The sequence below is a fragment of the Centruroides sculpturatus genome, unplaced genomic scaffold (assembly GCF_000671375.1).
Source record: "Centruroides sculpturatus isolate CEXI.00-Female unplaced genomic scaffold, Cexi_2.0 scaffold191, whole genome shotgun sequence".
Classification (NCBI taxonomy): domain Eukaryota; kingdom Metazoa; phylum Arthropoda; class Arachnida; order Scorpiones; family Buthidae; genus Centruroides; species Centruroides sculpturatus.
Window position 1 is genome coordinate 639,447 of NW_019384365.1, and position 15,536 is coordinate 654,982.

General features: G+C 26.8%; 1 protein-coding gene across 1 annotated transcript in view; it reads right to left on the reverse strand.

The window, feature by feature from the left end:
- Positions 1 to 692: 692 nt before the first annotated feature.
- LOC111642351 (lachesin-like) overlaps positions 693 to 15,536 on the reverse strand; it is a 110,207-nt gene continuing 95,363 nt past the window's right edge. Inside the window, exons 5-10 of the mRNA XM_023388689.1 lie at positions 11,284 to 11,409; positions 8,531 to 8,818; positions 8,221 to 8,289; positions 5,409 to 5,507; positions 4,650 to 4,736; positions 693 to 1,552 (exon numbers count right to left, since the gene is read on the reverse strand). Of these exons, the coding sequence (XP_023244457.1) occupies positions 1,464 to 1,552; positions 4,650 to 4,736; positions 5,409 to 5,507; positions 8,221 to 8,289; positions 8,531 to 8,818; positions 11,284 to 11,409 (758 nt within the window). The 3' untranslated portion in view covers positions 693 to 1,463. The remainder of the gene's footprint in view (positions 1,553 to 4,649; positions 4,737 to 5,408; positions 5,508 to 8,220; positions 8,290 to 8,530; positions 8,819 to 11,283; positions 11,410 to 15,536) is intronic.

Genomic DNA, 15,536 nt, shown 5'->3' on the forward strand with positions numbered 1-15,536 from the left:
TATAAACATCTTAGAACGTATCTACGAGTATCATTTACTCATTATGCACCAAATTCTGAATTAAAATTCAATCAACAAAACAAAAAAAAATTGATCCCAAAATACGTGAATAAGATAACATTCAAAATTACATTCGAACTCAATAATTAAATTTAGTTAAATTGAGCTTTTAAACTAAAGTAAACTTAGCANATTAATAAGTGCCTACTATTTCAATTCACATACTTTGCACAAAAAACAAGGGCCTCGCAAAGATCTGCCGCCCAGAGCCTCGCAATGGATAAGGCCGCCGCTGCTCAGGGCCTACAAGACGGAGGGAGAGAAACCAGGGCTGTAATCTGAGACCCAGGCCTGTATAGGGAACCCGAGCTCGAATCTGTATAACTAAAATTTTAATTATGAAATCTAGAAAGCCAATTTATTTAATTTTAAGTGTATAAACTGAGGGTAGTAGTGGAGAGACCCGGTATGCCCTGGTCTTAAGACAAAATCCACGACCCTTGTACATTTTCTTCTATTTTAGATCGAGATACTCTATTGTATACTTGGTTATAGAGGTAATCTTATATTAAAAATTTGTAATAAAATTTTAATAATTTCTGATCTCATGCAATTTTCTAGAATTTATAGATGAATAAAATGGAATTAAACTTTTAATATTTGATATAAGAAGTTAATAAATAGCACAAGACTACGAGAGATCAAATAATTTATTGCCACAATTGCCTGAATTCCAACTTAGACGAAATATTTTTCCATAATTCTTCACGCATGCTGCCATCTTTGAATAGAATAATTTGACATAAAATGCAGAACTTCACAAATGCGCGTTTTGATAACAATTAACAGATACAATGTGGAAAAAATCAAATTAAAAAAATAATAATAGTAATGATGATAACAGTAGTAATTAATGAAAGAATACATAAGATATATTTTACAAGCCGTTTTTTTATTTTAAATATTTACTATCATGTGCAATATAATTTGTTTTTTTTCCTTAAATTGTTAAAATTAGAATTTTTAAAAGATGCAGGTTAGAGTGTTTTTTTTTATTATTGTCCTCCTTCGAATTTGTGCTTTTAACTCCTTTCTCTACAAATAAATTACGAATGGATGGAAGAGTCGACTTTGGTCCTATCTGTGATAGAACATTCCTTCACTTTTTATACTATTTTTTTATTTTTTAAATTTTTTTTTTATTTTGGCAGCATTCTCTCAGTTCTCGGACAGGAGTTCAGTTTTGAGCTTTTATAAAGTTGGCACTGCACTTTTTCTTGCAGGTGTTTTTTTCTTTTATTATTATTTATTATTATTAAAAATGTTCAAACGCTGCTGGCAAAAGACGGACTGCTTTACTTCTATTGGCACTTTACCTGCACTGTTAAGCACCACTCGCCATTGACTAGTTCAACATTGTTATGTATACAATGACGACGTTGGTGATGTCAGATTCGTCATAATTATTGAAGATTTTTCCACAACACAGATAGTGTCACAAGTGATAGAGATGAAAATAGGTTAACTTTACTTGACAGACATCCACTTAAAGCTGAAAATAAATAAATAAATAGGGTTTTATTATTATTAAAATGTTATATATATTTTCTATTTTAAAAATATAAAAGTATAAGAGCGAAAGGAAAATTATTTCTACCTTAAAAACTTACAGCATTGTTCGATTAAAGTGGAAACAGGATTTACACCAGAACTTAAGATTTCAATGTAATAATTATTAATATGCAACACCAAATTAAAGTTTTCTTTAAGAAACTTCATTTTAATATAAATTTTATATCAAAATAAAACGGAATAAATATTTTTGTCGTCTTAATTCATGTCTAGCTTAGTTGAAATATAACAGATTACTAGGAATGATAGGACTACTGCTGAAGTGAATTTATTCATTTTTTTTTATAACAAATCTACTTCAAATGCAACTTTTGTTATAAAAAATAATGGTGTTTTTGTGACAAAAACTATTGTTTTCCACTTAGTAAACAATATTTTCTTACGAATTATTCAATTTGTGAAAGTAAAACTTGATAAATATTTACTTGAAATCTCATCAATGGTCTTCGAATACAGCATCCAAATTATAATTTAATACTATCGTGCAACAATCACATAAAGTAAATATTTATTTATTATACATATAGAATTATTTTTTATATACTTTTACTTTTATATAGAATTTAGAAATTATTTGAATAATATAGCCTATTCAAATATATTATTCAAATCATTTCTAAATTCTATATAAAAGTAAAACATTTTTTTATAATTTTATAAAGTAAGCAATTATCAAATATAAAATTATAAATTCAGCAATATCAATATTCATAACAAATTCTATATGCTTTGTTTGCATGCAAAGTTACTACTTGACTTAGTATACTTTAATGAATTCATCTCACGCGACATTAATTTCTCATATACAATAAGTTGCATATACAAATTAAAATCAAGTGAAATTGATTCGTGCAATAGTATATGCAATGAAAACATTTAATAAATTTTCTTTATTCAGATCTCAATATCATTTAAATGAGTTTCGCTAATGAATATGATGAATATATAGCCTACATATATAATAAATCTGGCATGAAAGGTCAGACACACGGGTAAAACGATACACTGATTGTATTTTAAAAACGGTACAAAATATACGTATTTGAATTTATCACTCTGTGCTGCTCAAAAACTTTGAAGAGAAAAGAAAATCAAGATGATTATTCTCTGCAATATAATATTGTTTATGTATGTTATGCGTTTTTGTCATCGTAGACTTAATTCATAAATAAATGAAACGTAATGCTTTCAAATATAAGTAATCTGCTTTATAAATAGAAACAAACTAACCCTCTATCTCTATAGATTATCTCATTTTACCCTAATAATATAACATATCAGCTGCTTGGTGCTTTGACTGAATGTTCTCAGTGGGTTCTCATCAACAGGAATACGTCCTCTTAATCCAGATGGCTTTCCTAACTATTGAACCCTGCAGGCACCACAGTTAGGCCAGAAAATTTAAATGAGAATCCAAGCTTGCGTATAATAGATGAAACTCCGTCTCTCATGGAGAAAGCCTCAGTAAATTCAGCTACAGTTGTATGGGAAACATTTCATGTGAGACCACAGGATATTTCCTCAATTCCATTTGCTTCTAGATCTAGCAGCAAGTAAAGAAAACATGAAGGATTTCAAGTTTTAACATAAACTTTTAGCACATACATTAACATATTAAAGACGAAGGAAGAAGAAAAGAGTGACAGAGCACTGCAATATCATATATGTCTTCAGAAATTAAAGATTTTTAAAATGTTGATGAGCGTGATCCTACTTGCCTCTCCTGTGATGACCTTAACATTCATTCTAAACCTGTAGAAACATGGCTTGAGCGTAAGAAATGTTCTCTACAGCAATGATCTCCAAAACTTTATTGATCACGTACCCCTAAGACGAAAATAATTATAAGTTGTACCCCTATAATATAATAAAATTTGCTAAATTTCCACTATAAATACACAATTCCTGCTAAATCTTCCTCTACTCGCAATTTGAATTTTTTCTGTGTATGATCGCAAGTGATTGTGAGCCTACTTCTTCGGGAGGATGACTGTAAGATTAAACAGACTGCGGACAGGACACACATAGGAAAGGACTACATATGGACTAATAGGGCTTAAACCCTGGACCCCAAAGTGTCAAGTACTCACAAAAATTGAATTATTATCATAAATTTTTAATATTTTATTTCTTATGTGTTTTTATAAGATATATTTATTTATGAAATGATGTTGAATGACAAACTATACGTCAACTCTGATTTTGATGTTATTAAAAATAAATTTTAAACCCCAATTTAAAGATTCTTAATATAACAAAAATGGGGCCCCATTGGACTTCAATAAGCCCTAGGCCCCGAAAAACCCAGATCCGCCCCTGGACACAAATACAGTATTTTGAAGGGGAACTTGACGTATCCCCAAGTGTCACTTTGCGTACCCCACTTTTCTTTATGTGCTCTATAGGCACATAAAGAACATGTGCAGGCCTCACCAAGAGAATTTTATGCGCGATTAATGCCAAAAAAAAAATGATTCAAGATTACCCTAGCAACTAGAATAAAATGAAACAATATCGTTATTTTTGGAATCATCCATTACTTAAAAATAGTTTTAATTTTTCATTTCTTATTATTGGTATTATTTGTATTATTCAGTGGAATATCACATATTGATAAATCATTAAGCATCTTATCTAAGAAAATAGTTCTTTTTTTTAAACATTTTCGTTAGGGTGTGCCATTTTAGGCAAAGTTCTCCTATATAATAAAACACGAAAGAATACCATAAAGGTAACCGTACTCAAAATAAATATTAAATAAATTGTGATAAATGTAACATTAAAACTGATAAAATTTGCTATATTTTTTTAGTATAATTAAAAAATTCTGCTTACGCTCACACTTTTAATTATTCATCTTAGTGAGAGTTGTATATTTAAAAGCGTGCTGTAAGTCACCCCATAACAATCCCTTTTCTTCTATTAAATTCTCTTTTTTTTTAAATATTTACTTAAACTTTTGCACTGAATAGCATTCAGATTGACATAATCTGCAATAACTCAAATAGAAAAACTACCTGATTCTGCTTTTGGCGTTGGGTTTATATACGAATGCTGCTGACGATTATTCGATCTATCTTCACCTTTAGCTTTAGTGTTCTTATCTGTTAAGATAACCAAATAAAATTTATTCTCTTATACTTTACAATAAATCAGTTGTTAAACTTGAGAATTTATTTTTATTTTTTCACTAACACAATAAAAAAATATCCTGAAGGTGCTTAGTTTTCTTTCAGGATAACAAACTGACATATCAAAGGTTCCCCCATATACAGTATATATATATTTACTTCTTTTTTAAACTTACCTTCCAGACAAAACTTTAAAATATACATATAAAAGATGAGAAAATATATCTATTTTATATAAAGATTATTTATTCTACTTACATTTAATTTTATAAAGATAATCCATAAGGTTACTTAAGAGATTCTTTTAAAATTTAATCTTAAAACTTATGAGGTGTTTATAATAGATTAATTGTCATGTAAACCTGATAATTATATACATTTGTCATGACCTGACATTTTCTATATTATGCAAATTAAACTTCTCATTGTGAATATTCTCTTAGGTTATATCACCAACAATAGCTTTGTGGATAGATTAGAGTATAATAGGAATAAATTACTAAAATCAATACTAGAACTGAGTTTAGAATTCAGAATTTGACCGTTATTATTATTATTATCATCGTCATTACAAAGAGCAATTTTAAAGTTTATTAAATATAATTTTGTTATCTTAAAAAATAAATAAATAATATCAGAACAAACCTGTGCTTAAATTATGTGATTCGTCCATTAAAGAATTGCTCGCAGGTTGACCATAACTCTTCCTCGGTGAATAGGATTCATTTCTGTTATTTTGTAATTCTACGTAATAAAATAAATTATAAATGACTATTTTATAAAAAAGTAAATTTAATTTGTAAAAATTAAATTTTTTATTTATTTACTTTTTAAATGACAGTAACATAAATCGTTCTACTTCTACACACACCTTTGTAAATATTACATTTATTCTTGTACTTATCCCATATTTTAATAATAGAAATTGTTTATTTATTATTAAAATAGCTTTATGCTGACGGTTTTGTATTTTTATGTCAGCAATTCAGTATATAAAATATAACAGTAAATATATATATATTATAAATATATAAGAATATATACTAAGAATTGAATGGATATATATCTGTTGGAAATCGTATACTTGAAAATTTTATATTTTTTTCGTATTTTAAAATAATAAACAATCCAAAAAGATCAGTTTCAATGTTTTAAAGGGTTTTTACATTACCAAAAATTATACAGTACAAATTAATAACTAATGTGATTAATGTGATCATTTCTTATAATTTCAATACATCAAACCACAGTTTTGCTCAGTGAATAATGTACTGTACAGATGGCTACAAAGTCTCCTCATCCCCTTTTATATAATTGATCACTATATACTGATCATACACTACATCATACAAACACTCCTGCGGTTTAGAGAAGAAACTCTAGCACTAGAAACAAAGGATAAACCAAGAAGTAGCAGCTCTTCAACAAGAGGAGAATGGTGCAGACAATTTGAAGAGCTTCATATCAGGAGTTCAAATTAAAATTCGAAATCTCTCGATCGATAATGTATAAACAAATAATTTATACAGTAAAACCTATCTAAAATCGACCTAAATAAAATGAAAACCTGCCTAAACGAAGAAAAATAATTCCGGTTTTCACGGGTTTTTTACCAATTTCACATAAAGATAACGGTGCTTCCAGGCAATCCTAAAGGATTCTGTGAGGAAGATCGGATTACGCATAACACAGAAATTTGTGAGAATTCATAATATTTAATTTAAAATTAGAGCTTATAATTGCACATTCTGTAGCTAAATTTGAATAATGTATACGTTTTTTTCAGTGTTGCATTTACTCATTATGCACCAAATTCTGAATTAAAATTCAATCAACAAAACAAAAAAAAATTGATCCCAAAATACGTGAATAAGATAACATTCAAAATTACATTCGAACTCAATAATTAAATTTAGTTAAATTGAGCTTTTAAACTAAAGTAAACTTAGCATTTAATTACTTTTTACGGGAAGAAACTTCGTATAGAATTAAAAACAGCTTATTAAAATCGTTAATTTTTTTCTCCTTTTTTTCTCTTAAAACCACTCGATTAAAATTGATAATTTTTAACAATAAAATTGTAACACCTACCTGAAAAAATCATTGATTTTTAATAATAATAAAAAAAGAATTTCATAAATCATTCAATTTTTCATTATGTAGCTATCATGTCTTAATTATTTTAATTTGCGGATTTACTTAAAAACATTATCGAGCCTAAAGTAAATTATCATTCTTTGTTGTTTACAAGAATTAATTACGTTTACGTTAGGATATTTTCTGACTAATTTGCATAATGAAATTTCTTGTGTTAAATTTTCTAAGTAATTATTTGAGAGAGAATTTCCTTCTAACGTAACTATAATTATTGTTTTCGTGATATTTTACTAATTAAATTGCTAATCTTAGAAATTATTGTAGCTCGATATGATAAATATTATTAAAATTACTTTGGGGAATTTTATAAAATTCATTAAAACGAATACTTAATAATTGTTAATTTTAAATATTTTTAAATTATATACTTTTATTTAAAAAAAAAAAACTCAATAATTTATATCTTAATGCAGAATAAACATTTCTTTTTTAATATATTTGCGCTAGAACATTGAAGCGATCTCCGCATCACGTCGCAAAGTACAAGAGATGCGACATGAAATATTAAATAATAATAATAAAAAATTCATTGTAAATTGATAATCTAACTTAGTTTGACCTTTAAAATCTTCAATAGTTATAAATTAAAAAGGATATATAAATTATTAACATTAAAAAGAGCATTCAAATTTTAAACCTAGTTTCATATTAATGCGCGAATATAAATTCAGAAAAAAAATGTATATATTATTCCTCGTGGATATAAGTTTATAAAAATAAAAATTTTAATTAAAAAAATAAATAAAAATCTAATATTTTATAGTATATTTTATTACTGTTTAAACTTAAAAGAGTGAAGAATTTTTACAAAACACGCGTAGAATTATGTTTACTTCAAAATCTTGTAAAGTTGAAAATCTACTCAAAAATCAAGAGATCAAACCTTTTTTTTTATATATATTTTTCTCCTTCGAGTCACCTTATTTATTTTTTTATGCCGAATTTTTCGATATACTTCTTCAGTCGATGCAATTTTTATAGATAGAAAGTCCGTTTAATAATTTATACTTTAACGGTTCAATACGAAAATAAATATTTTTATTAAAAGAAAACGTTTTAAAAATTCGTAGAATATATTCCCAAGCTTTATTCTATACTTTCTAAAATATTGAAAATTATATATAAACATTTTAAGCACACATTTCTCTTCAAAACATTCCCTAAAGCAGCCGTATAACAGTATCTTCGATACGAACCAACCATTATAATAAAAAAAGAACTGTTTATACTGTAAAAGAGTATAATTAACTAATTTTAATATTTTCACATAAACGAAGAGCGAATTATATATTTTAATCACCTCTCATCCTCGGCATATACACTTCAAGTGCAGCTGTGGGCTGTGGCAAACTTGTAGGTGGTGGTATTTCTACAATTAAAAATAAAAATTTAAGATAAGAAAACTTTACTAATTACTAAAAACTTATGCAAATAAGCTCAAAAAGTATATATATATATATATTTCTTTTTTTTTCTTGGCGTTTGAATTAGAAAATAATGAAAGAGAAAGTATTTGTAAAATATTTACATTTAGAAAACATAAGGAAAAATTTGCATATCATTTAATACTTATTCGTTTGTGAGCCTTTTTTTTTTCTAAACTTTCTTACCGTATAATCTGATAAAACCTTCTTTTTCTCCTAATGTATTTTTCGCAACGCATTTGTATGAGCCGAAGTCTCTTTCGTGTAGGTTGTTTATCCTTAGTTTCATTAAAATACGATAGGAATCGTCTTCTTCAGTCAACTGATACTTTTTGTTATTCAAGACAATCATACCGTCATTTCGAATCCAAGATGTCAGCGGGCGAGGCGATGCTTCTAATTTACACTCTAGCAGCACATCTGTACCTGCAGCAGCACCTACTAACTGATTCGGTACTCGGATCTTTGGACGAACTAGGAAAAAAAAACCATTTATTTATAAATATAATCGACTAATTACATATAATTTCACGTAAAATCTATCGTGACATACCGTGCAGTTAAATTACTGAGAAATAAGCAAAAATTTTAATTAGAGTTAGTCTCATTAGAGAAATTGTATAAACATCTTAGAACGTATCTACGAGTATAATATATCGAATATATATATATATATATATACATTTGAAGATTTAATCTGACTACATTCACAAAACTTGTATTTCTTTCTCTTATAGAATGCAAGTAAATCAAATTTTCAATCTTCCCTTCCACACAGGTTCTATTTACCATACAATTTTTTGAAGATTATTTCGATATGTATAGAAAAATATTATAAATAATTATATATTCGGGTTTATATAAATATAATTCCACTATAAAGACGATATATTTGTTGATCTTAAGTTAAAATATCTACTAATATATTTGGTAAAACTAAAAGAATAATATTAAACTAAACGGAAAAATCTTTTCTTCGATGTACTTTTATGTATTATTTTCAGTTTTCATGTTATAGAAGAATCAATACAGAGTTACTCGTACATTCTTTGAAAAATGCTTCAGGCTCTTTTAGAACTAAAAATGCCTCAAGCTACTTCTTCAAAAATGTCGATCCATTTATATGTTAATTTTATTTTTGATATTTTATTGATTTCATAGACTTTTCTATTTTATTATTTCTAAACTTGTGACGTTTGCATTCCTTAAAGAGTTCTTTCTATTAAATAAAATATTTTTTTTTCCTTCTTCTTCTTCTGAAAAATACCTAAAAGTATTTTGTCAGATAAAATAATAAAAAAATGACATTTTTTAACTTTGTTTTTACGTAAAAACTACATTTTTTCATTGTTGTATTTGCTAAATTTGCCGAAATTCCTCATTAAATACGTCACATTACTTTTTAATTAAGTTAATTTTGAGTATATAAGTAGCAAAATAAAGTCGATTTATTTTTCACTTGAATGCTATTCGCTTAATACAATTCTCTATTTCGAAAGCATAACTATAAAGCCATCTGAAACTCCTGCACTTTCTCTCGTGACATTTCTCATCCTCTGTAGACCACGTAGGATATCTTGACGTGACAACTTTCAATGTCAAAATATTGTAAAGGACATTGCATCTTTCTTTCTAAATCTGTTTGGACTTCAATCTCTATTCGATATTTTCTAGAATAAAGCAGTGCGAAGCATAAAGTTGTAATACTATAAATTTCGGATAAAGAAGGAAAAAATAACTTTTTAAGTGTTTTTTAAGGATTCTGAGAAGGATTTCCGGAGATGCAACCATCTTGGTTTCGCTTTCTCAGCTTTATTTCCTCAGATACTGCTCTAAACATCTTTTCTACTGCTTATATACTGTATATATATATATATTTATTTACAACTTAGACCTACCTTTATCCATAATTATAGTAAAAATTTTAATTTATATGGGATACAAATATATTTAATGTAACTAAAATCTTGTTAACTGTCCAGAGAACGCAGGGAACAGAGTTAATGAATTATAATAGGAAGTTTAAATTTGTTTATGCATATAATTGATTAGAATCAATTATTTACATTATAAATTATTAAATTGCAATCAAATCAAAGTTGATTACATAAATAATCATTTGTTTCTATTATAACAACATATATTTTGCTTATCAAGTTCTTATCATCCTCTTAGAATTTAAATTATTTAATTAAAATTTATGTCCTCAAGAATATGAGAAATTAATTGTTTTTTTATTAATAATAATTAGGTCTATACTAAGAAATTTATCATTAGCAAATTTTATAAATAATTAATAAGCTACATATAAAAATAAATATATTATTTGCTTAAAGCATAAATTTTACAAAAAAATTTTTAAAAAATAGACACTATACTTTAATTGAGACACTTTAAAAGAGGTTGCGATCGTTAAATTCTATAAAATAAAAAGATCTTGCTACTTATTTGTTATCTAATAGCTCTATAAATAGAATTATGATGGGCCATAAATTTAAATTATTTATTTAAAGTTGTTTGAAATGATTTAGAAGCTAACTTAAAGTGTAGATGACATTTTATATTGTCTATAAAATAATATGCATCCAGTTTAACTTAGTTATAAAAGTTATTAATAAAGAAAACACAGGAGAAAGAGGAGAGAGAAAAAATTCAAGTTTAGCTTCCAATTTATCATTAGTTATTTCTAAGAATTGAATTGTAAAATAGTAAATAGATTGCTTATTTTATCGTTTTATCGAAGCAGAAACTCTCGTGCATTGAAGTGATTATTGATTGAAGTTCTGAGTTTGTCTATAATGACAACGTTTATTCCTGTTTAACCACTCTCCAAATGTGCAGCTTGTTACGAAGATTGCGCATGAATTCTTCTTTAGAGGTTAGAAACAAGCATTATCAAGAAAAGTAAAGATATAAGTTAAAACGAATAAAGTACTTACAATTCACTTGCAACATTATCCTCTTACTAACCGAAGGAGGTATGCCATTGGAAGCAATACACAGATACGCTCCCATATCGTCTCTAGTGACTTGAGTTATGTTAAGGTATTCTCCTTCCACCTTAGCTAAAAATAAAAGAATAATAAAAAAAGATGATATAGATATATATCACGAAGAAAGGAAAGTATCGAATTACAAAAACTAAACAATTATTTTAAAACTGTAAAAGGCGCTGCACTTTAATATTGCTTTGTTGTAAATGTGTAACAGATGGGCAGAGTTCGCACGAAAAAGGAATGCTCTATTATTTCACTCGATTTAAAGGTTCGTTGGTAATATTATGAGGTAAACATAGCATAGACGAAAAGAAAGGGCTATTTATCTTGGCTGTTTGGTGCAGATGCGTATTCTCCCTCCGTACAACGTATTCATCTGCCAAATACCAGCGGGCATCTTCCCATCGAATACTTCCCACATAAATACAAGAGGTCAGAAAACATTACAAATATTACAGACATGAGCGTATGTGTGTGCTTTCTATCATCTGTAAAGCAAAAGAATCAGTCGTCTTACTAATGATTGCTAGGTATAGATGTGCAACCCGTGTGAAATATTAAAGAGTCGAGGTACATCCGTTTCCTGCAATTGTTTGGATATCGATTTTAAATAGAGGCGATGTTAATGATGAAGTGAACGATGCTCCTACTCTCTGCTTTAGATGTGTAATAATGTTTGCTTAGTTTTCGACTTAAATGGGTTTGTTGCGTTTGATATTACTGTAATAGTCTACATGCGAATTTATCTACGATATGCTCATAAATATATTTTCTGAATATATTTTTAACTTTACATTTATATCTTTCTCTCTTGTAAGCTTTAATTTTCTTCAATTTTCAAACCTTTCTATCATAATATTTGTCTATTCAATGTTTATATCGTGTCAGTAAATACATTAATAATATGAAATAACATATTTCTACTATAATATGTTTAAAATGTATTTTCTTAAGTAAATTTTTAAAAAATTCTTTCTATTTTCAAACGAAAAGATTAAAAAATCTGCAATTTATTACTCATTATTATTACATTAAAACGTTAATTAAAACAATTTAAATTGCTGTTCTATATCAGAAACTTAACCTAATTTTTGTTACTCATTAAGATCCGTAACATATGTAATAATTTTAATATATTAATTTCAAATCAGTAATAATGATTATGACATCACATTAATAAATATTACTATTACAATTATATTAATAGAGCTATGTAAAATTGAATTTACTCAATTCATAATAGCTCCGTTCAGTAAATCTGTTATATTAAAGTTACGTAGAAGACTGTTAATATATAAATTACAGTAATTCATGTGTAAAGAAATTAATCTTTCCTATAGCAATATCTATCATATCGATACTATAATTATAGTAGTAAACTCGATATATTCACCACGTCATGCAAAAGGGTAAACGTCAAATTTCGAAGTTTATTACATTCACTAACAATTAAAATATAATTAACGACATTTTATAATATAGCAATCGCGTTAAACTGTTTGCTTTAGCGATAGCTTCACATGAATACACTTTTCTATGTTTGCTAACTTTTACATGTACATGGGCGCAGGTTGACTTATGTGAGTAAACACTTTCAGCGATTGCCATTTTCTCTGCGTCTTTTCTGTATGTTTTTTCAACTCAACTAAGTCAACAAAATGTCATGTACAGATTCTTACACGCCATATATGAACCTATATTTATTAAACTGTTCGAGAAAACATTGTATAAATTTGTTCGAGTGTTGTCTTTCACCTTTCTTACTCTTAATATTTAGTAGTTTTGGTAAGAGAAAAAAACATTAAATATATCTACTTTCCTTTATAGCTTTTTCTATATAATCTACAATTAAATAAAGAGTAAATTAAGGTTTTTAATGCTACATAAAATACATTATTGGTGGGAGAGAAGAGAGAGAAGGAGGGAGGAGGATGAGGATGAGAGATGATGGAAGAGGACTAAGAGGTGTTTCATTCATTTAATTAAAATTATATTAATTTAAAACGAATTAAAACTCGAATCTCTTGTTAAAAGATAAGAAAATTTAATTGTAAATGTAAAATTAATGATTGTTTAAAGCTATCTTTGCCAAAAATTTCGTAACGAAACAAAGAAAAAGTGATGCTTGCGTAGCAAAATCTTTATCAATTTAACATTTCTTATAATCGTAAAGCATCTAAAACTGATGTTATCATCTTTACACCGGTTATTATAAATAATAAAAATTATCAATAATAATAATCAATAAAATTCTACTATCAGAAAACAAAGAAGAATTCTGAATACCAACTTCATCCGAGCGAAACAGAAAAAAATATTTCTTAGATTTATTTATTAAGGAATGAATGCATTCGTCTAGCTTTATAGATTATTTGCAAAAACTTTCCGCTAAAGAAAAAAGGGGAAAAATAACAATAAAAATAATAAAAAATAACATTGTTTAATATCATTTTTTTTATTTTTCTATATNAATGGATATATATCTGTTGGAAATCGTATACTTGAAAATTTTATATTTTTTTCGTATTTTAAAATAATAAACAATCCAAAAAGATCAGTTTCAATGTTTTAAAGGGTTTTTACATTACCAAAAATTATACAGTACAAATTAATAACTAATGTGATTAATGTGATCATTTCTTATAATTTCAATACATCAAACCACAGTTTTGCTCAGTGAATAATGTACTGTACAGATGGCTACAAAGTCTCCTCATCCCCTTTTATATAATTGATCACTATATACTGATCATACACTACATCATACAAACACTCCTGCGGTTTAGAGAAGAAACTCTAGCACTAGAAACAAAGGATAAACCAAGAAGTAGCAGCTCTTCAACAAGAGGAGAATGGTGCAGACAATTTGAAGAGCTTCATATCAGGAGTTCAAATTAAAATTCGAAATCTCTCGATCGATAATGTATAAACAAATAATTTATACAGTAAAACCTATCTAAAACCGACCTAAATAAAATGAAAACCTGCCTAAACGAAGAAAAATAATTCCGGTTTTCACGGGTTTTTTACCAATTTCACATAAAGATAACGGTGCTTCCAGGCAATCCTAAAGGATTCTGTGAGGAAGATCGGATTACGCATAACACAGAAATTTGTGAGAATTCATAATATTTAATTTAAAATTAGAGCTTATAATTGCACATTCTGTAGCTAAATTTGAATAATGTATAAGTTTTTTTTTTTTTTTAGTTTTTCCCTTAAAGAATCCTTACCGTAAACAAGAAGTGTTGCATTTACTCATTATGCACCAAATTCTGAATTAAAATTCAATCAACAAAACAAAAAAAAATTGATCCCAAAATACGTGAATAAGATAACATTCAAAATTACATTCGAACTCAATAATTAAATTTAGTTAAATTGAGCTTTTAAACTAAAGTAAACTTAGCATTTAATTACTTTTTACGGGAAGAAACTTCGTATAGAATTAAAAACAGCTTATTAAAATCGTTAATTTTTTTCTCCTTTTTTTCTCTTAAAACCACTCGATTAAAATTGATAATTTTTAACAATAAAATTGTAACACCTACCTGAAAAAATCATTGATTTTTAATAATAATAAAAAAAGAATTTCATAAATCATTCAATTTTTCATTATGTAGCTATCATGTCTTAATTATTTTAATTTGCGGATTTACTTAAAAACATTATCGAGCCTAAAGTAAATTATCATTCTTTGTTGTTTACAAGAATTAATTACGTTTACGTTAGGATATTTTCTGACTAATTTGCATAATGAAATTTCTTGTGTTAAATTTTCTAAGTAATTATTTGAGAGAGAATTTCCTTCTAACGTAACTATAATTATTGTTTTCGTGATATTTTACTAATTAAATTGCTAATCTTAGAAATTATTGTAGCTCGATATGATAAATATTATTAAAATTACTTTGGGGAATTTTATAAAATTCATTAAAACGAATACTTAATAATTGTTAATTTTAAATATTTTTAAATTATATACTTTTATTTAAAAAAAAAAAACTCAATAATTTATATCTTAATGCAGAATAAACATTTCTTTTTTAATATATTTGCGCTAGAACATTGAAGCGATCTCCGCATCACGTCGCAAAGTACAAGAGATGCGACATGAAATATTAAATAATAATAATAAAAAATTCATTGTAAATTGATAATCTAACTTAGTTTGACCTTTAAAATCTTCAATAGTT